General features: G+C 44.3%; 1 protein-coding gene and 1 pseudogene across 1 annotated transcript; both read right to left on the bottom strand.

Moving 5' to 3' along the window:
* Positions 1-11,308: 11,308 nt before the first annotated feature.
* Positions 11,309-22,389, bottom strand: Prox2 (prospero homeobox 2). Its single transcript, XM_048449199.3, has 4 exons — positions 21,097-22,389; positions 16,220-16,327; positions 12,623-12,817; positions 11,309-11,553 (listed from the first exon to the last, which is right to left on the bottom strand). Exons 1-4 carry the CDS (start codon positions 22,387-22,389, stop codon positions 11,368-11,370), a joined length of 1,782 nt encoding a protein of 593 aa, XP_048305156.3. The 3' UTR covers positions 11,309-11,367.
* LOC125410123 (kinetochore protein NDC80 homolog pseudogene) lies at positions 13,647-15,662 on the bottom strand (annotated as a pseudogene).
* Positions 22,390-22,598: the final 209 nt, after the last annotated feature.

Below are 22,598 nucleotides of genomic sequence, written 5' to 3'. Positions count from 1 at the left end.
CCTTGTTGTATTCCTTTAACAGTCTTCCTTAGTGATCATTCAGTTCATAAATAAATTTCTCTGTTGTCTCTCTTTAATTTTCCAAAGGTAACATTTTATTATAAAGGGTGTTTTCTGAAAGCTTTTAAGAAATGGTTTCAACTATATTAGTATTCTTTTCATGGCTTTAAGCATATGGTACAGCTGTTATACAGTTTCATCACTTGTAGGTTTGAATAGACCCCTTCTGCATTTCTGATTCTAAGCAACCATCATTCTGTTTTCTGTTTGTACAGTATTGTCACTGAAAGGATGTTATACTTGTGAAATACATTATATAGTCCTTTGGGACTGGTATTTAGCTTTTGTCATTTGGCATAGTTCCTTTGAGACTCATTCAAATTGTCTTGTATATCAGCTATCTTTTTATTGCTAACTAGCATTAGATTACTTTCTCTCTTGTGGCTGCATCGTTACAAAATTTTACTTACCAAGTCTCTATTACTGGGTACTCCTGCTGTCTTTTGCTGTTAAAAAATTGTGTGTTTCCTATATACTCAATCCCTCTGCCTTCCTGCACCTACCTAATTTCTAGTAATGAAGGAACAATATCAATGATATCCTGTGCACAGACGTCCTCAAAGGATGACACTTATGCAAGCACAGCACAGTGGTGGACTGCTATCAAGAAATCATGATTATAATGAGGTGACAACGGCAGACTTTCTTTCCTAGGAAATCCTTCATGATTGAATTGTGATAAAGCAACAGGGGTATACAGTGGGGTACCAGAATGGCCAGAGACTCCTGATCCATACCTGATTTGAGAGTTGAGACCTTGGGCCATGCACCTGTATATGCACCTGTACCTCAAGGAGTGAACCTGATCTCAGTTGTGTGGTTCATGGCTTTCACATCTGACCCACAGTCACAAGCATCTGGGGCCCTGCTGCAGTAACGAATGGCCCTCTGCATGCCAGCAATACTTTGCTTTTGGGATTCTGCAGGGAGCCTGGCAACTTAATGCTTTCTTGATATAGGTAAAGCTTACCCTTGAGTCTTCCACTTAAGAAATTGGAATGTCCTGCCAAGTATCCATCCATACTCTTGTTTTTGATAGTAAATCATAGATAGTAATAAAAAATGTTAATATTGAGGAATAGAGTTCCTCCCATTGTCATTTAAAGTACCACTCAGGTGTTATCTTGGTGAGGTTCTACTTTCTGACTAGGAATGATGCTTGTGAAATAATTCTCCCTGCCCCTCCTTCCCTCCCTCTTCCTTGCCTTCCCCCTCCCTCTTTTCCTCTTTCCCTTTTCTTAGGACCTTTATGGCTTCATGAGAAAGACAAGGAACCTCAGAAGGATGAGTGCTGCCTTTCACTTCGTCAAGAGGCATAAGAGTCAGCAGAGTATGTTGGGTCCCTCTAAGTGCTTGCCAGAATTGTTGCCAGATTGCCACAAATTAAAGATTTCTAAGTGTTTTTTAATTGATGTGCTAGAGTTGGGCAACATTTTATTCCGTAAAATAGGTTGTGTTCTCTCGTATTTTTTCTTTCACAGCATTTAGCTCAATCTAGCAGAGCATATCAGGGGATGCTTCTTGTGTACGTGCAGGATCACAAACTCATGTAAGATTGACAGGTGACACCGGAGGCAGAGGTTAGTTAACTATTGCAGTGTACTGGATATCATGGTAGGTGTGGACAGAAGAGGACAGCACTTTCCAACCAGTGAAAATTGTGACTGTGGAGGAAAGTGAATCACGCCAGTAACCTTAGCACTTAGGAGATGGAGTCAGGAAGACAGGAGCTCAAAGCCCCAGCCCTAGCTACCTAGACACCCTTAATTTTCTGATAATTCCCTACATGTATACAGTGTACCTTAATCATACATATTCCCAGTTCCCCTCGGCCCCACCCTACCTTTATGTCCTCTCTGTTGCTGTTGTTGTTGCTGTTGTTTTTGTTGTTGTGTGACCACCAACTCCAGTCCATGCTGCTTGCTGCAGTGTTTGGACGGTCTTGTGGTTTGATCTTGTGCAGGTAACTGTTGCTACTTTAGGCTCAAAAGTCTGTGTTTATAGTTTCTTCTTTCAACAAAAACATGTTTTTAGTTGGCCATATGGGAATATTCTCATGAGAAAATGCACTCTCATTTTTCTCCTTGAAACAGTGGAGACTGCTTTAGTTTTCCCACTTAGGGAGAGACATAAATACAAGTATTGTCTCTTAGTTCTGCTGTGAGGAAAAGTCTCACCTGAGGCAGTTGACCCTCAGCCTTTTGGGAGCAGAGAGGTGGGGACTGGGCTCTTACAGAGTGCATGTTGTACCAGCATTATCAGATAAAGATAACTGGAAATCTTTGTGCGTGTATGTATTTCAAAATAAGGTTTCTCTGTGTAGCAGCCCTGGCTGTTCTGGAACTTGATTTGAAGACCAGGCTGGCCTTGAACTCACAGAGATCTGTCTGCCTCTGCTTCCTTGAATGCTGGGATTTAAAGGTCTGTGCCACTATTGCCTGGCAGAGATCTAGATTTTTGTGTGAAGTAGTTTTTTTCAGAATAATGTGGAAACTGCTAGAAGCAAGAGGGATTACTCATATGGAGGCCATATACTACCGCCATTATCATGGGATTTGTGGGATCCTAAAGGATGGCTAACCTTTTCCCAGGGCCCAGTTTCTGAAGATAGAGGTGAGCACTTGGCATGTCCGCTAGTAGTATACCACAGAAAAAGGAGCCAGCGAAATGCTCTTGGGCTCAGTGGAGAGTCTGAGTGGCTGTAATGAGCTGGTGAATTTGATCACTGCTTTCAGTTTCCACTGGGGAAGAGTGAGTGTCATCAAGTTGCTTGTTAGCACCTGTCACCATGAAGGTGGGTATAATTTGATGGTTTGTTCCTTAGAATGTTTGGTCATTTTTTTTGGGGGGGGGTGTTTATTTCATTATTAAAGTTAAGTATTACAGCCAAAATTTATCAATACTCACACCCCTCCTTAAGCTCAAATTAAATCTTAGAAGTATAAGTGATGCCATTTGAAGGTTGATTTTTTTTCCAAATGTTTTAAGGTACAAATGTATATGTACCTTAAGTATACAGTGTTTTTAAAAAATGTGTGATAGCCCTTAACACATTCTGTACATCTACCATCTTGGATACACTTGGATTCCTGTGTATGCTTTCATTTTTTATTTGCTTGGGTTTTTTTTTGGTTTTTTGTTGTTTTGTTTTGTTTTTGTTTTTTTGAGAGAGAGATTCACTGTAGCTGTTTTAGAACTCACTGTATAGATCAGACTCTCCTCAGTCTGACAAAGATCTGACTTTCCTTACAGGATTAAAGGTAAAGGAGTGTGACATCATGCCCAGTCTTTGTTCCTGTATATTTTCATGTGCTCATACATGTGTGCATTCTCTTCACACATGCAGTGTTTACCTTTTGATGAATCAGATCTTTGCAAATGCTTATTATGTGCATGTGTTCTAATTTTCCCAGTGAAAATATAGATGACTCTAAATCCTGGGTCACGGGGAAGTAATTTCTTTTTTACTTCTTGTAATTATTTGTGTTTTGGAAAGAGTCCTAACAATGTTTGAGGATCTTTTTTCCCCCTACAGTGGTGGCACCTATTCATTTTCTGGTCCCATTTGCTTAGAACATCTTTTTCTGTCCTTTTTAACAATTTTTAAATTTTATTGTGAGTGTGTGGTGGTGGGGATGTCAGAGGACAACCTTCAGGAATCTGTTCTCCATTTCTTTTGTGAGTGTGTGTGTGTGTGTGTGTGTGTGTGTGTCAGAAGACAGCCTGCGGGAATCTCTTCTCCATCCTAGGATGATTCCTGGGAATCAAACTGAAGTTACCAAGCTTGGCAACAGCACCTTTACCCTCATAATTACATCAAAATTTAGGGTGGGGCCCATATATTTGTAATTTTCATTTACTTGTTTGTTTTTTGAGACAGAGTCTCGCTGTGTAGACCGGACTGGCCTCAAACACAAGATTCTCGTGCTTCAGACTGCTAAGGGCTTGGATTATGACTTTGTATTGCACATGTGGCCTCTGCTTTAGTAATTTTTAAAAGTAATTTGGTATTTATTATGGATGTGGATGTAGGTCCATGGGTGCCACGGTGAGTGTGTAAGGTCAGGGAAGACTTAGAGCAGTTGGTGAGGAGCAAACTCAACATGTCATCAAGCTAAGTGGCAAACATCTTTGACCTTAACCTGTTCACCAGCCTCAGTTTTTTGTTTTTTTTTTTTGAATGTGGCTTTTTGTTGTTCATTTATTTTTGGTTTGGTTAAGAATTTCACTTTGTAGAATTTGAGGCTGGCCTCAAATTCACAATCGTTCCATCTTAGTCCTCTGAGTACTAGGAATATAGGCTTAAGCCACGATGCCTGGCATATTAACAATTTTTAAAGATCCCAAGGTAGTTTCTAAACTATGGCTGAATTTGACTCTTGCAAAGGAGGTTTTTTTTTTAATTGTTTTGTTTAATCTCTGTGAGTTAAAATGTGTTCATTAAAAACAGTTGCCAAAGTTCCAGATCTGTTGGAAGAATACCACTGATAAATTCCAAATGTGTGACATAAACCATATGTGTGTGTGGTGCACACCTGTAATCTTAGTACTTGAGGACCACTGTAGGAGGATGGGTGTTCAAGGCCCATCCCAGCTATACTGTAAATTTGAGGGCTATATGAAATTTTATTTCAACTAAAACAATAAATTTAGAAATGTTTAAAGTTCACCCAGCCTCGAAGAGTCAGTTTCCAGAGATGCTTCATGCCACAAAAGTTTACACACACGAAGAATCAGGCTTAGGGTCAAGATAAAACCAAGATTTAAAATACCTTTCATTAGCCAAGCATGATGATACATGCTCTTAATGCCAGTACTAGGGAGGCAGAGGCAGGTGGATCACTTGAGTTTGAAGACAGCCTGCCCTACTTAACAAGTTCCAGGCCAATTGGGACTGCATAGGCTGACTCTGTCTCAAAAACCAAAACTGTAACGTTTCCAGTCAGCCAGGCCTTTATGGTGAGACTCTGTCTCAAAGAAAGAAAAGAAATTTTAAAAAGAGACAGCTTTTTACAAGTGAAACGACTTTACACTTGTTTTGGATAACTACAGAATTTAATCAGGAAAATATTCAAGTTAGAAACAGTTTACTCAGACCATGGAGGCACACACCTTTAATCCATCAGAGGCAGGCAGATCTCTGAGTTTGAGACCAGAGTGAGTTCCAGGACAGCCAAGGGTACACTGAGAAACCCTGTCTTGGTGGAGGGGGAGAGACAAAACAAAAAAACAGTCTACTTAGTGGACCTTATTAAAGGTGAAAAATTGTATGTGTTTTTTTTTTTATTTTATCTATGTGCATTGGTGTATTGTCTGTGTAAGGGTCTCAGATCCCCTGGAACTATAGTTACAGTTGTGAACCATCATGTGAGTCCTGAGAATTGAACTCAGGACCTCTGAAAGAGCAGTCAGTGCTCTTAACTACTGAGCCATCTCCCCAGCCCCTATATACAATCTTAGAAATACACTAAGCCTATAATTAAAAGGATGTCAGATGTGCAATGGATTATATTGTCCTAGAAAAGATAAGCAAGGTAAGTTTTAGAAATAAACTAGCAAATGACAGGCACAACATAGTATTATAATGAGGAAAAGCAGAAACATTCACAAAGTTTCCAGTGCATGGCTTTAGCGTTTCTTCACCCTTACAGTGTATTGACATCTCTTCAAAACCAAGTTCTACACTACATAGTACACATTAGCACATGCTACATCATAGTTACAGTAAAACTGGGATTCAAACAGATTTTGTAGCAGCAATGCCACATGTTTATGCCACTCAATTCTTTACCACTGGAAAGCAGTACAAATTTATGACTTTGCTCACATCTGACAGCTGAATGGCAGAGCTGCTAGCATTTACTGTACCATGCATTTTACATTTTAGGGGTGCTAAACATTTCACATGCATTGTTCTCCAAACCTAGGGCAGGCAGTACTAGGAGATCGGTGCTTTCTATAAATGGCAAAGCTGATGCCAAGACAGTAGGTAACCTATACAAGACTGTGGTGTACCCAAGCACAGTTTCGGGGGATACTGGGTGAGTGAGGAGATGAAAGAAGAGGAACAACATTAAGTCAGACCCTGAGGAGGAAGTAGATGGCAAAGGGAGAGGAGTGTTCTTGTATAAGACAGGTTCCAAGGCAGAGGAGAGTGAACCATACACGCCAGGAAACAAGGAGAAAATACTTATTTCCAAGACAAAGAACATGTATTTAAGAGTAACATAGCATTTGGACATGGCAAAGCGGTTGTGGGCATCAAGAAGCCAGATAGTGGGGGAAGGTCTCTGAAATCTGTGGTTTAAGAAAAACCAGACTACAAGAGATGGCCCTGTAGAGCCTGTGATGTTTGGGGGGCTCTGTACCTCTACTGTTTTTCCTTCTGCCATCCTTGGACACTCCCTTCCCCAGAGGCCAACATCTCTCTGTTGTGGTAGTTGTTTTATGACTGAGCATTCAACTTCTAGGTCAGACCTTCCTAATGCTGCAACCCTTTAATACAGTTCCTCATGTTGTGACCCCAACCGTAAAATTATTTTCATTGCTACTTCATAAACTTTAAGTTTGTTACTGTTGTGAATCACAATGTAAATATCTGATGTGCAGGATGGTCTTAGACAACGCCTGTGCAAGGGGTCGCGATCCACAGTAGAGAACCGCTGTGCTGAGCACTTGTTTATTCAGGTTTGTGTCATCTAATGTAGAGATTGTCTAACCCTGGAAAATACTTTCCATGAGTCAACTTCTGTGAACATTTTATAAATATATGTAAGTTCAGGTGCCTAAATCTCCTGCAGGGATTACTCCAGAATCACCTGGGAGACAGGTCTTTGGGCAGACACATGAGAGATTATCTAGATTAAGGTTAGCCTCTGAATGTCTGTGAAGATCCATCTTAATTTGGACCACACCAATCCCTGGGCAGGGATCCCAGACAGTTGAATGGAGAGACAGAGCTGAGTACCAGCATTCATCAGTCTCTGCTTCCTGTGTGGATGGATGTGACCAGCTGCTTCAAGCCCCTGTCGCCTTGACTTGCCAGCTATGGTGGACTATACCATTGAACTGTGAGCCGGAACAAACCCTTTCCCCTTGCACTGTTTTTGAGAGGCTGTTTTATTACAGCAACAGGAAGAGAAACTAAGGCAGACAATAGCAGGTTTTACTAATTACTAATGGAGATCACGGGAGCCTGGGACTTATGGTATGTATATCTGATTGAGAATAATGTTACATTTTTGTAAGAAATACCATATTTGCCATGCCTGTTGAAAGCTTTCCCCCAAGCATTAAATCTGAAAGCAGTTAGGAACTGCAGAGAATATGTATGGAGTATAGCTTAGTGGTGGGGTGTATGCTTAGCATATGTGATGCCCTGGGTTCAGCCCCCTTCAAAATAACAAAGGAAGGGAGCAGGGGTTAAGAACTAGAGAGCATCTTTCAGTATGGGTGTGCATCATCCAGGCAGCCTGGTAGAGCTCTGCCTCACATGAAAGTATTCTTTATCTCTGACCATCACTCCAGGTCTTAGAGTTCTTACCTTCTCAGTGGTGGAAATAGTGCTGCAGCAAGGGAAATGTGTGTAAAGGCTTAATAGTTTGTATGCAATCATCAATAAATTTTGATTTCTGTTTGGGATTTACATATTGTCAAACTTTACAGAACAAGAAATTATACCTCAAAGGGGATGGGGACTAGAATGGATATTTATAAAAACTCCAACTATATTAGACTATTCAAGAAACCACTGAAATTGCAGTTAGTTGGACTTTATTTTGGAGACAAGATCTTTTTTTTTTTTTTTTGAGACAGGGTTTCTCTGTTAACTTTTGCTCTATAGACCAGGCTAACCTCAAATTCACAGAGATTCACCTGCCTTTGCCTCTTGAGTGCTGGAAATAAAGGTGTGTGATACTGCTGCCCAGCTGGAGGCAAGATCTTATATAGCTCAGCTGATCTGGAACAGGCTGGCCTTCAACTTGCTATGCATTCAAGAGTGGCCTTGAATTTATGATCCTCCTGGTTCCCAAGTGCTGGGATTTCCAGGTTTGTGCAACCACACATAGGTTTATGCGGTGCTGAAACTCAGAACCTTGTGCATGCTGGACAAGCACTCCTCAACTGAACTATATCTTTATCCCTGAGACTGTTTAGAAAATGAACCTCCAAGCTGGGCGTGGTGGTGTGCACCTTTAATCCCAGCACTTGGTAGGCATCATAATCTAAATAGTGAGTTCTAGGCCAGCTAGGGCTACCCAATAAGACCCTTACTTGAAAAAACATGGCCATATTAAAGCCAGGGTATAAAACTTTATTAAAGAATATGTTTTATCTCTGCCATTTATGTTTTGGCCTTTCTTTGGTGAAAGGTAAATATTCAGGCACTTATATGCCCAGGAGGTGTTTTTGGCTTCCTACTGTTTGAGTCTGGTCTGGAGTTTTTATATGAAAATGCTTGTGGGTGACAGCTGGTGTGGCTTGGGCAGTTTGTGGGGCGACTGGCCACGGAACCTGTGTTTATCCCTAGTGCGTGAACTGACTTTTTGGAGTACATTCTCTGTGGAGGGATACCTTGCTCAGCCTAGATATGGAGAAGTGATGTGACAGACTTCATTGATTCCCTATGGGAGGCCTCACCCTCTCTGAGAAACAGATGAGGAGTAGGGTGTGAGAAAGATGGCGTGAGCGGGAGGAGGAGAGGTGGAGGGAGTGGAGATTGGTATGTAAAATAAAGAAAAAAGATTGTTTTAAAAAAATGTTTGAAATAAAGGCTCTTATGTCAGACAGAGAGAGGCAGGAGAACACTTGCACGTTTAAGGCCAGCTTGTTTTATAAGACTTATTCTAGGCCAACTAGGGCTACATAGACTTGGCTCAGCATAAACTAAGTTCCTAATGTAACTGTTACCCTGTAGAACGTCACTGGACTACCTGCTTTTGATAGATGATTGAGCACACCCCACAGCCCATGCCTATTGTCTGCCATCGAAGGGTTCTGGCATTGTGCAGTACTTGACCAGATCCTGAGTATGTCTGGTTGGGGAGAGATAAGCACCCACATATACCTTAGTGGAAAAGATGACCACACCTTTGGCAGTGTTCTGACTGATGAGAGAACGTAATAACTGGCTCAGCTCAGACTCACCCTCAGTTCCCAACACTGACATAAACACTTGATAGGAACAGAAAACTGGAGTAAGAGAGTTTCTCAGCTGGCAGAGCACACATATTTATACATTCTTCTGTGTCGAACTCAGTGGTTAGAGAGCTTTCTGGCATGACTGCAGTACACAAACATTTTCAATTTGAGCTGGCGCGTTTTCCATCTAATTAGTATTCAGGATAAAGTTCACTGCCCTGGAGATGGCTTGACTCAAGTTTTAAAAACAGACTAATGAAGTTTAGGTTTGGGACAGGGGAGAAACATATAGACTTGGAGTTGTTTTCTATTAATGTTTGACTATATGTAATATCATTCTAGAGAGAGAGTCATTCTGTTTCCAAACAACTGGTGCCCTTGCACAGACTACTCAGTGCTTGCTGATGTTCAAAACTTAGCTTTGGAAAATTCCTTGATTTTGATCAAAGAGCACCTTGTGAAAACAGCAATAGACTAGAGCAGTGGTTGTGTAGAACTAGGTGTAGTGAGGGCCTTTAAAATGAGACGTGCCTCCTGTGGAGGTGCACACTGTTAATCCCAACACTCTGGAGGCAGAGGCAGGCAGATCTCTGGGAGGTCAAGCACAGTTAGGACTACATAGACCCTGTCTCAGAAGAGTGGAGTTCAATGATAGAGCATATGCTTAGCAAGAGGGAAGGAGGCCCTAGATTCAATATCCAGCAAAACGCCCCAAACACCAGTAATCTTTAAGGATTAACTTTGGTTAAGTGTGTTTTGTTTCTTCTCTCCACTGTTTGAACAGGAAATGGAGAGGAAAGCCATTGTTGATGCTGGTGCGTTCTAACATGTCTAGTGCTAGCCAGCACCACACCCATAAAGTCATGAAGGCAGAGCAGCTAGATGAGGAGTTTGTTCTGTGCTGAGGGCAGGGCAGGGAACCGCTTATTCAACACTGTGAAACCTGAAGCCTGCCCACTTTCAGCAGTGCTCACAAGCTCGGTTCTGACTAGAAGACAGTCCTTCAGCTTTACAGGTGCCACAGGGAAATGGATGCCATGTGTTCATGTATGCGAGTTCTGTCGTGGACTCTAATCATCTTGGAGTAGGAAAATCTCCATTTCTCCATTTGTCCAAACCATGCTATTTATGGCCTGTGAGGGCCTGTGTTAGCCTCAGTTTCCTCCACGAGTTAAACATCGTGTACCAGATGATCTCCTGGCTTTCTCATCATGAAGTTCCGGGGTTTTTTCTATGCATAGGCAGCCTGGGATCTTGTGACATAGGTCAAGTAGGACTGTTAGGATTTTCTGCTGACCTACTTTCCCAGCAGACAGATGCAAAAAGCAGCAATGCCACGGTCCATTAGGAAGTTTGTGCTGGGTTTGCTGAAGTCATCAGGGAAAGTCTTGGATGATGAAGCAAGCACTCCTGAGTGCCAAAGTTGTCAGATGAAAATGCCACTGTGCGGGTGTCCTGTTGGTATGACTTCTTCCTGTTTGAGATCCCGAGTGACAATATGAATTGCCCAGCGCAAGTCCAGTTTATATAGTCATTGATTCCTCCACACTCCTGACCAATCAGTTTCCTGGCATAAGGATCAATGAGTTATCTACAGTTCAAAATTTCATGTTTTTGTTTATTTGGTTTTGTGTTTTTTTGTTTTTTTTTTCTTTTTGAGACAGGGCTTTTCTGAGTAACCCTGGCTATCTTGGAACTCCCTCTGTAGACCAGGTTAGCCCCAAACTCAGAGATCCACCTGCCTCTGCCTCCAAGTGTTGAGATTAAAGGTGTGCGTCACCACTGCCTGGCTCTGAATCTCTTTGTAGAGCTGCAGAAACACCAGGAAATGACCCATGTCCCAGCACTTGATGACAGTGGCACTGACAACACACTATAGTCTCAGTGGCTACACTGTGATTAAGGTTAAGTCTAGGATGGTTCTGAACAAGGAAACAAGTGTTCAAAATGGTAATTGTACCCATGGGAGGGGTCCTCTTGAGCCTTCTTACATGACTGCAGCTAGACTGGCATTTATGACAACCCTTGGGCCATCCTGGGTCAGTCTTCTCATTTTGTTTGATCATCTGTCTGTGTAACCAAGACTGTCCAATTCCTGATCCTCCTGCCTCCGCCTTCCAAGTATTGGGATTACAAGACATTGTGCTTGACCTCATTTTTTAAATCTTAACTTCGAAACAGTTCCTGGGCATAGTTGGAAGACTTGAGTATCTCTGGGATGTCACTGTCCAGTTTTGAAATAATTTTGTAAATGGGTTTCTTCCAGGAAGGATCTGAATCTCTCCCTGTGGAGACAGCCTTGAAGAACTCCTGTAATGTCAAGGTGGCAATTTCCAAGAAGCAGTCTGGGACCTGCATCCCCAAAGACACCCCCAAGAAAAGGAAGAATTGAGGCTGGAAGAGCTGGCACCATGGCGAGCCCTCTGGCAGTGATGCCTGTTGCTGGCTTAGAGTATCCCTGCGCTGCCACCCCAGGTTCTGCAGCCCAGGACTGCCCTGTTCCCTAGTGAAACCCACACCTTAAATGACCATCCAGGGAAACAGTCTTGGGAGCAAGTATTAGAGACTTACAGGAGTTACTTGTTCCACCGATTAGGCATGTTTTCATAACTAAGTGGGAAATGACTTGAAGGGAAATGAGAGGTAGTAGCGTTCTTTTCCCTAGACCTGTTGTGAAAAGGTGGGCCCTCTAGCTTATGACTGTCATGCCTCACCCTCCATCCTGTAGGGCTCAGATCCCAAGGACTTAAATCCCTGTTTCCAAAGCCTTTGGAAAGGGTTGGTCCAGGACCTTCACCCAAATCAGCACCATAGGTGACAGGATGTCCCACAGGCATTTCAAATGCAGCTTGGGTAGGAAATTGCTGCCACTGCCTACCAAATGACCATCCCCACACAGCAGGGTAGAACGGTGCTGCCCACCTCACGCTGTCTCTAACCCTTTCCTCTTCTATAGATAGCCTGCAGTTTCCAACGTGTTCTGGCTGTGGAAACCAGCAGACTTTACACTCTTGAAGGAATCAATAAACTCCTGTGATCACAGTGAGAAAAGCAAGAAGAAAGAAATGCAGCCTGTGACCAGACACACTGGGCACCTGAAGAAGAAGAGAGCGGCCAAACTGCTACCCATGCCACTCGACATTTAGGCTCTAAGGCACCACTGCGCACCTTCACGGAGGCCCCCAGAGTTTTAGAATTCTTCAGCCTTGTTATATCCAGAAGGAATTTGAATTTGCCACGTATACAAAGCAGAAAATACAAGAACCACATGTTAGAAAGAGCAGAAAATGTCAGAAAAGCTAGGCAAGAAGTAGATGCTACAACAGAGTCCAGCATTTGATCCAGAAGGGATGTTTTTAGAGACCCAACCATTCAGAGAAAACACATCTCAGATCTCAGGGGACCCAGTGCATTGACTTACCTCAAAGTCATTTCCCTTGTTATAGTGTGTATTGAGAACTCGAAAAATCTCTGAATCACGGAGAACCGCCAGCATTTTGGGGTTTGTGACACCGTCTGAGATTGCTTGCCGGGCGTACTTTTCCATTTGGATGTAATAAAACTCACGGAAGTTGCTGAACCACTTAATCATCTGGGAGGTGATGCAGCGGTTGAACTGTGTGAACAAGGGGTTCATCAAGTCAGACATTTGCCATGGGGTGCTCGCAGTCACAACTGTCAGTGTTCAGTTCAACCTGGGATCAATGTGAATGGCTTCAACCACCAACCATTTTAGTTCAGGAAAAGGAGCCATAGGTGCTGGCCAACCCTGTGCAGTTAGTCTCAAAACTCTTACCCACACTAGGAAATAGATTTTATGCGCTAGCCCTTTAGGCTTTTGTCCATATGTCTAAGTAAGACTTTGGGTTGGGCCCCAGAAACAGGAGGAGGAAGGGGCGGGCCAAGGGGGATGGTAAGGGTGTGACTCAGGGAGCAGTTTCCTGACTGCTGGAGCTGCAGAACTGATGTGAGTCAGTGTCTACTGCAGTTATTTCATGACTGAGATAAGAGCCCTTACCCCACAACTTAGAGTAGTGGATCTCAGAAACCACCTGTGGGCACAGGCAGGGTTTGGTTCCAACATGCAGTTTGATTTACCTCACCAGCACACTTGATCTGTATGTGCTTCCACTTGGTTTTGAGACACAGCAGTCTGGTTGTAAGTTTGATGTCTTATATGTATTTTGAGTGGGGATCAAACCCATGTCTTTATGCATCCTAGGAATGTCCTGTACCACTGAGCTACATCCCAAGCTCCTTATATTTTACCCATTTCTTTACTGTGCTTCATTCTTTTTCTTTTTTCTCTTTACTAATGTACTTTATTAACTGGTCTGTTATACCTAAAAAGTTAATCTACCAAGTTACCATAATTTTGGGATATAAATATTTTCAGCTAATGTTATGTCTATGACAGATACAAGATAGCCACCATTCGTTTATCCTCATTCACCAGGAGCCTTAAATAGAGCAGCGTTACTCTTATACTTCTCTGTAATCTCTTTGATATTTTCCAAGAGATCTTCAGACATGCATTTTTCATATTCTCTGTCAGCTTTAGCAATCTGTTCTTCAAGATGTTTTTCCAAGGACCCTACATGTGTAGCAATCATCTCTAAAAGATGCTGTAAGTTATTTCTTACTTTTCTTTCTTCGGTTGAGGTTAGTACAACTTGTTGGTATTCCACCTGGACAGCCCATAACGCATCCACGGCTTCACTGAGGCCCTCGGTGTTTCTCCAGGAATTCAAGCTCCCTGGCTCACTTCTCATCTTCTTTCTCAGCTTCCTGAGCTTTTTGCTGGTAAAGGTCTTCCAGCTTTTGCACCTCACACTTGTGCTGTGCTCTGTCTTCATGGTGTTTGGTTGTTCTAAAGCATCCTCCAGGCTGATCTTTTTAATTAGAGCTCTGTTCACTTCTTCCTCTCTTTCATTCAGGAGCTCTTTGAATACACTGAGCCCTGTATTTGACAAGGTATTTGCCACCAACTTTGGGATTAAGCTTAATTTCGAAGTCATAACCTTTGAAATTGTCAGCACCTGTGGAAATAAGCTTTCCTGTTCTACTCTGCTAGCTGTGTTCCGGTCGCCCTTTGCCTCGGTCCACATTTGGTGTTCAGCCTCTAGGTCTCTGGTTACTACAATCCCATTGTCTGCAGCAATTCATTTTTTTCATGATTTACTCTCTCAGTGTCTGCAACTGAGTACTTCTGATCATCAACAATATTCTGTAGGTGAGCTTATTCTGTATCTGTCTTATTGTTTTACATTCTGCTATACTCTATCATTTTCTTCATCAAGACCACTCAATTGCTGGTCTAGAATGAATGAATGCAACTCCAAACTGCTCATGTATGCTTTATGCTTTTGAACATACGCTTGCAAGGAAGTTTTCAGTTTTTTCAATGATATCAGATGATTTGGTTCTTTTCCTCTTCCTTGCTCCAGTCTTGTAATCTGTTCATTTAGTGCTTTGTTTTCTGCTGCTAATGACTCCAGCTTGGATGCATCTACCTTAAATGAATTCTTCAGCTTCGATTGCAGCTCTGCATTCATCTCTTCAAAGCTGTCAGCACTGATCATAGCATCTTATGGTGTAGTCCAAAACCAACTCATTATGTGTAATTCTATCTTCAGTTTCTTCTCCCCAAGGCTGCCCGTCATCAAATAAAGGTGCGCTTCCTTTTGTGGCAGTATGAATCTTGATGCAATCTGTTAGCCACACCAAGGCTGCCACAGTGTGAGGCCAGATGTAAGGGGCTCCCACTGTACACATGAAGCTTTTGGACAGTGCAAAGAGATACCCAAGGTCTTTAAAAATTCTTGGGACCTCTTCAAATTTTGTGTCAGAAAGTTCATATGATGGACACAGGAAGCCATAAAGAAAGGCAAAGATCTTTAGGAAACCTTTCATTGATAAGGCTTGTAGAGACTTCATGGATACGATATATATATATATATCCATTTTCTGTAAAAAACTCAGCTGTCGAATACATTGCTGAATGACGCTTTACCATTAAGTAGTCTTGGATTCTTGATTTTTTTTTCCACAACTGGAAAATATACCAAGTTGACGGTCCTGGATTCATGTCCGCTAGTCCTTTTACCAAATACTGAGACTTCTTTCAGCTGTAGTTTGTTTGTACTCGGCTTCCAAAGGTGGTTCTCTGTTGGTTTGAGGGGTATGAAGGCCTGGTTTATTGAGGTCCAGGAACCTTAACTTCTATGTAGAGAGGCGGCCAGCACTAGTGGAAACTGAACTACACTTGATGCTTAGAACTGATCGGTGAAAACAGCCTAGCAGATTGCACCGCAGGCCTCTCACACCACAGAGTATTTTAGCACAGAGTTGATTCTAATGTCAGCAGTTCCCTTTCTCGGTTTCTTGAACTACATTCTTTTTCTTAAAAAAAAAAAATTGGACTTGGGCTATAGCCCAGTGGTAGAGCTCTTACCTACCATGCCCAAGGCCCTGGGTTCAACCCCCATTTAAAAAAATATGTGTATGAGTGTTTTGACTACATAATATGTATGTGCACCATATGCTTATTGTGCCTGCAGAGGCCAGAAGAGGGCATCAGATCCCATGAATTAGAATGGAATTAGAGATGGCAGTGAGCTGCCAAGTGGGTGCCAGGGACCAAATCTGGATCCACTCCAGGAGCAGCAAGTGGGCTTAACCACTGAACCATACTTCCAGCCCCAAATATTATTTTTGATAAGGTCCCCACCAAAGAGTAATTACCAGACCAAAGAGTCCACCCAATACTATCATTTTCCTTCCATATGTAAACTTCCCATGCACTTCTGGGATTATCTACTGCTCAAAGGCCCAAACATTATGAAAGCCACCTTTTTGTAGTATAAGGAGATCCATGATTTTCTCCAGTCACTCTCAGAACTGGAAACTGCACCAGTTACATGAAGGAAGGGCAGTGAAGACCTAGGACCTGCCTCACAGTGGGCAAAACACAGTGGCTGGAGAGTTACACAGAGGCTGCAACAGTGTGTGACTTTACCTGGACATCAGGGAAATACGCTTTCAGGAGGCTGGAACTGGGGTACCGTGTGAAGAAAAACATGAGTTTGGCTTTCTTCAAATGACCAGGGCTCAGGCCTTCCTGGATGTGCTTTGGTGTCAAGGAAAAAACATCTTAAAGTACCAGCTTACATTCTGGGTTGATGGCACTTCCACAAACATGGGGACCACTTGTAAAACTCGCCAGACTTTCTCTAAGTCATGTGGCAAGCACCAGCCCTACAGAGTGACATGGGAAATCAGCCTTTGTGGCAGAAAGCGGAGTGGTGGTGTGGCCTCAGCCCTTCCACTAAAACTACCAGAAGGTTGTCCTGAACCTACCTGCAGAGCCAAGCCAGTGCTTGCCTCTAAGAGATGACAGCATTTTGGATGGAGAGGCAATAAAGGGCAAGTGACCCAGTCTAAGCGGACTTTGTTACTGCAAAATTATGAAGTTATAGGTGCGCAATTGGAATCCCAGAAATTGGGAGGTGGAGGCAGGAGAACCAGAAGTTCAAAGTCACCCAGCCTGACTCCAAATTAATAATAAAAATAAATAATAACAGTATTAAACCAGTTTATCAAATAATTGTCAGATTTTCCAAGAAATGATGACCTGTTCTTTGTGGTTTCTGCTTTAGTTTATTTATTTGTTTGTTTGTTTGTTTATTTATTTATTTTGACTGAATGGGGATTTTGCCACATTTTTCTTTTCTGGAAATGGATCAGATGAGCTGGAAGCCGTCTGCATCATTAAGTTGCATAATATGCAAGCATCTTGGTGTGTGAAAGTCACACCTCATGGCTTGTCTGGCACCAGTACAGCATCCTGTAGCCTATGTGCTTTTTCAGAACAGGGTGGAAGAAGACAGTTCTGCCACAGACAGAGCTCTTGGGAACCTCAGGTAGGGACTCCCTTTCATTCTACCTCAGTTTCCTATAGAATAAGAGCGGGGTTGCCTCAGTGGTCTCCTGGCTAGCCAGACAGAGTATCAGATCCCATAAAGCTCTTGCTCTGTAGGGAAGTCTGTGTCCTGAGCTATATCTGTGCCCTTCCTGGCACCTGGCAGAACTTCCCATTGTCTGCTAAACTGCAACTCAGAAGCTCGGTGCCCTAGGGTAGCTTTCCTTACAGAATTAGGCCTTGCTCAGTCAGGACTCACGGGCCCTGTACAAACCTCTATTACGATATTAGACTCACTGGAACTTTCACTACAAGTGCTATCTTCCCCACTGAGGCTGTGAGCTCCCTGCGGGCAAGGGCTTGATCTTACCTCCGTTCCACACACCCATCCCAGTAGCTGTTCAATGAAAGCATGTTAAAGGGGTGAGGGGATGGCCAGCACCAAGTCAAATACACATACGGGAAATGACACTTCAAGCCACCCGTCCCTCTGAAGACAAATGTGTTTCTCTAACAACAGGAGGGGTTCTGTGGTGCCGCCCTGTAGCACACATGAGTGTTTAGAGTTAGCAGGGACAGTCCTAAGGCTGCTAAGGAGCATTCCACGAGTAACCTTAGGTATCACATCCATTTAATTGTAACTGTATGACAGCAATCCCAGTAAGAAAGTTCGAGTTAACCAAAAGAATCCACTGAATGTAGATGGGCCAGGCAGCTAGTGTGCTGTGTGGAAACCCCACCCCCTGCCCCATTGGTCCATAAAAGATGTGAAAATAATTCTGGATTTGGGAACCCAAAATCCTTAAGTTAGTTTACTGATTTGGCCATTTATTAGCTGTATGATCTGGGAAGTCACCTGACTTCTCCAGTGGCTTCTTTCTAAAATGTACAGTGGTTAAAACTTGTGTTTGGCTGTTCATTAGATACTGGGTGTGAATCCTCCATCCTTGTTTGTCTATTTTGTGAACTTGGACAAGTTGGTTTGCTCCTTGCTCCTGCCTCACCTCTTAGATAGATACCTGATCCTCAGTCATAGTCCTAAAGTGAGTCACTGGGCCAAATGGAGTTCTGAGTTCAGAATTTCAGTTATTTTATAAAAGGTTAATGTGGGCCTGGAGAGATGGCTCAGTGCTTAAGAGCACTGGTTGCTCTTCCGGAGGTCCCAGGTTCAATTCCCACTTCCCACATGGTAGCTCATAACTGTCTGTAACTACAGTTGCAGGGGATCTGACACCCTCATATAGACATACATGCACGAGAAAACACATTAACTAAAAATAAATAAAAGGGACTAAGGTGGAAGCAGGGGCTGAATGGGAGAAAGTGTATAAATAGCCTCCAGTTGGTTGTGCCACCAAAAATATTTGAATTGATCATAGCGCTTTTAGAGTGGCACGGTGTGATGGTGAGCATGTGTGTGGTCCACCTGCCACAGAGGAAACCTTCATGCACTGCCAATCATTATTACCCTGCCTGGCTGCTGGGGTGTGTGGCGTAATGCACACTTCTCCCTTTTAAAGAAGCCTACTCTGTGTGACTTTCATGACCCATAGAGGCAGCAACGGGAGGAAGTAATTGGAGGAAAAGGTGGCAGGATACTACTCCCTGGGAGTCTCAGATCATTGCAAAGCACATCTCCTGTACTCTGACAGTGGAACCGGGATTGGGCTAGGGCTGTCTTCGGATAGGCCCCTAAACCTAAATCCCATCCTCTTGGCACCAGACAGGGACAAGCCTAAAAATACTAGCGAATTGAGGGCTGTCTTCTGTGGGGGAGATCTCTCACTGAAGCAGAAACCCACCATTTCAGCTAGGCTAGCTGACTGACAAGCTCTCAAGCAGGACCCGCCTGTCTCTTCCATTGGGTTCATGCCTGGCTTTTTTATGTGGATACTGGAAATTCCAGCACAAGCCCTCATGCTTGAGAAGTGACCACTCTTACCCACTGAGCCATCTACCCAGTCCCAAATGAGTCCCAAATGGCCAGGTGGTGGTGGCGCACGCCTTTAGTGTCAGAACTTAGGAGACAGAGGCAGGCAAATCTCTGTGAATTTGAGGTCAGTGTGGTCTACAGAGCTAGTTCCAGGTCAGCCAAGGCTACACGAAGAAACCCTGTCTCAAAAAAACAAAAATAAATTTTTAAAAAATTTTTAAAGGATAGTCTTTAATAGGGATTCTTATCCAGTGATATCAAAGGTCCAGACAGGTAGAGTTTCCTATTTCCAGTCTGGATAAGAATGTTGTTACTGCCCACAGAGGGAGTGGTGGAAAATAAAATGTTTCATGGCCTTCAGGAAAGCCTGCGCTCTAGGGTGTTTCTACCACTGCATCCCAGCAGGGGGCGCTCATAGCTCTTAAGGAACGGGGCTGGTGCTGGTCCCCAGGGTTTAAAGCCTTGAAGCCACCAGGCAAAAAGGACTGACTATTCATAGGGCCTCAGACACAATAGCCTGAAGGCGGGGCTCCATGCAATCAGTGAGAGGCTCCCCGCCCACAGCTTGCTAAGAAAAGCAACATCCAAAATACGCTTTCTGGCACACTAGTTCTACAGGATGCTTGCTGGGAAAGGGGTTCTTCAGCCCTAAGAATTTGGGCTGCCTTTATTCTCTTGACACTTCACATCTGACCTGAGCATAATAAAAGCTCTGGGAAATCACACAGTTAGGAAACTCACCAAATAGTTACTCAAGCTACATTTTCTTCTAACAATTTCCCTTTGGGCAGTAGTGGCTCACACCTTTCATCTCAGCACTCTGGAGGCAGAAGCGGTGAAGCTCTGATTTCTAGGCAAGCCTGGTCTACCAGAGTGAGCTCCACAACAGCTAGAACAATACTGAGAAACACTGTCTTCACAAACCAAAAACAAAAGAAAGAAGAAAGAAAAGAAGGGGGGCTCTGCCTAACAATTATGTCTATAGTAGAGGAAGATCCAGATTGCTGCAGGCCAGCTTGGGTGGCCTGGGCTTCCCCCAAGGAGTAGGAGTCTTATCTCATGTACCCAGTCTTCCATCTCTGCGAGCTGCAATCGCCCCCCACCCCACGCCTCCTCTCTCCAAGACAGGTTTCTCTATGTAGCCCTGGCTGTCCTAGAATTAGCTTTGTAGATCAGGCTGGCCTTACACTCAGGGATCAGCCAATCAGTCTGCCCCTGTGCCCCGAGTGCTGGGATTAAAGGTGTGTGTCCCCACCACCACCCAGCTGAAAGCCATCTCTTAAACTGAAGGCTTCTCATCCTCCAGCTGCTTCTGAGGGGCCAATTCTCTGAGGGAAGCTACCCTTTCATGCCTTAGTTCTTGGTCCCTTGTGTGTTTATCATGACTCTGGACTCTGCAGACCTTCTGTGTTAGGGATTATGAGGTTTGTCAACGGAGGTCATACCTCAATGAGGTCATTCCTTTAACCCTTTCTGCCTGGGAGAATGGCAGCTGGTAGCCCAATTATATCAAGTTCTTTCCCCCATGGGGGCATTTCTCTTATTTTTGGAAGCCCATTTGAGTTCATAAGCCAGCAAGCAAAACCATTTCAGACTCAAAGGAACAAGACATTTACGGCAGAATCTGCTGTGTCATAAAGCAAACGAATTTCCCTATCATATTTAAATCCTGGAACACGGCTTCCACTTGCTTATGAAACTAATAGGCTTTGAGGCACAAGGAAGCAAGGCCTAAAGCATATTAAGTAAACCCTGAGAGGCCAGGCATGGAAGCTCATACTTAAAATCCCACCACTTTAGAGGCAGTAGCCAGAGAACTGCCAAAACACAAGGCCAGCTGGATGGAGTACATAGTGAGTTCCAGGCCAGCCTGGTCTAAAGAGTGAGACCCTGTTTCGTTTTGGTTTTTGTTTTTTAAAGACACTGGGAAAACAGCTATTTGCTGTATAACATAGATATCTGTCCCCACTTCCTCTCAAACTGTGGTTTTCCTGTTTCTCTGGGCAGCGACCACGACGCACCAATGAGCAGTAAAGGATATGTGGATGGACGAGAAAGGAATCCTGTCAGCCAGGCCCTGCAGCCCACCAGGCTCCATCTTCACAGAGGGTGGGAGAGGCCGGCTTTCCAGGTGGACAGGGGTGAACGACATGGGGAGTTGCTGCTGGCTCAAACCCCAAGGCTGCTGGGCAGACTCCAGGGAGGTACGGCTTTGGGCCGACGAGTTCTGGGGAGGGTTGCCACTCCAATGGCTGTCAGGCCCACGACCCAGAAGCTGGCTAAGAATTTGGTTTTCCCAGATGTGGGAAGGCACAGCTGTCAAGGGACAGTTTGACAGGGGACTCTGATACGGTTTGGGAACTGATCTCGGAGAGGAAGAACACATAGGAGGATCTAGAGGCGTAGCCAGTGAATTACCCAAGGGCACCCCAGCTTGTGGCTGGACCCTCCTAGGCAGGGTGGCAATAACAAGTGGAGGCTGATAGGCACTCCTCCCTGGAGGGGAAGGCTGGCTTCTGCTCTCTGATGCTGTCCCCAGGCAGCTTGGTTCCTGCTGGGTGAGGTGGCCTGGTGGATCCAGTAGCACCTGTTGTAATACTGAGTCCACAGCCAGGGACATGGCCCTGCTTAGTTCTTTCCTCAGCGTCTCCACTAAAGCCCGCGGTCCGGAAGGACTGAGCATGGCCTCCTCCGCCTGCTGTTGTACCTCAACCACGTGTGGCTTTACTGCTCCACAGATGTCCTTGTTAGAACTCTGCTGGGGTTTGTTCTCCATGGTCCGGGGGCTAGACGGGGAGCTGTTCCTCGGCTTTGCCCTCGTGGGGCTTCTTTGCTCAGTCCCTCCTGAGCCCTGCGCAGGTGCCCTTGGCTCAGCACCCTGTAGGACATGCTCCTGGAGATGTCTTAGCTGTTGTTTCAGTAGATGGAGCTGCTCTTTTACTCGGGTCCCCCCCTTCTTGGATGCTCGATCCCAGACATGACCTGATTTCAGGGAACCCTGGTGCATCGGAAGGCTCTGCTTTCTTTTCCGCTCCCGGACCTTTTCTGGATAGCATGGGTGCTCCCTGGCTCGCACACTGCCTGACACCAAGGGACTAGGAGAGAGACACATGCCGCGGACAATAGTCTCTACTCTGGCCCTCTTTGCCTGGATGTGCTCATTCCAAAACCAATCTGAGTCAGTTAGGCTGGAGCTAGGCAGCTGACCACTGGGAAAAGAGGAATCTCTGCCCAGTTCTACTGTGGGTGGGCTTCTCTCGCCTTCCATGCAGGTTTCTGCCAGGTGGGAGCAGATCTGGGACTGAGGAGAAAGCAAAACAGGAGGTAGATCCATCGCCTGCCTCCCCGGATGCTTGTGCAGAGCGCCCTGAAGGAGCTCAGGGCCTTTGAGAGCTCTGCTGAATTGAGCAGCCAGAGGTGCACGGTCCCGCTGAAGTGACTGCCTCACACTCAGAGGGGTGGGAATCAGCTGCTTCGGGGGTTCAGGAAGACCAGGGCCACGGAAGGTTGGAACCTTCGGGACAGACTCCTGAAATGAAAGAC

Source organism: Myodes glareolus, chromosome 11, assembly GCF_982192425.1.
Source record: "Myodes glareolus chromosome 11, mMyoGla1.1, whole genome shotgun sequence".
Taxonomy (NCBI): domain Eukaryota; kingdom Metazoa; phylum Chordata; class Mammalia; order Rodentia; family Cricetidae; genus Myodes; species Myodes glareolus.
This window is presented reverse-complemented; position numbering and strand designations above follow the sequence as displayed.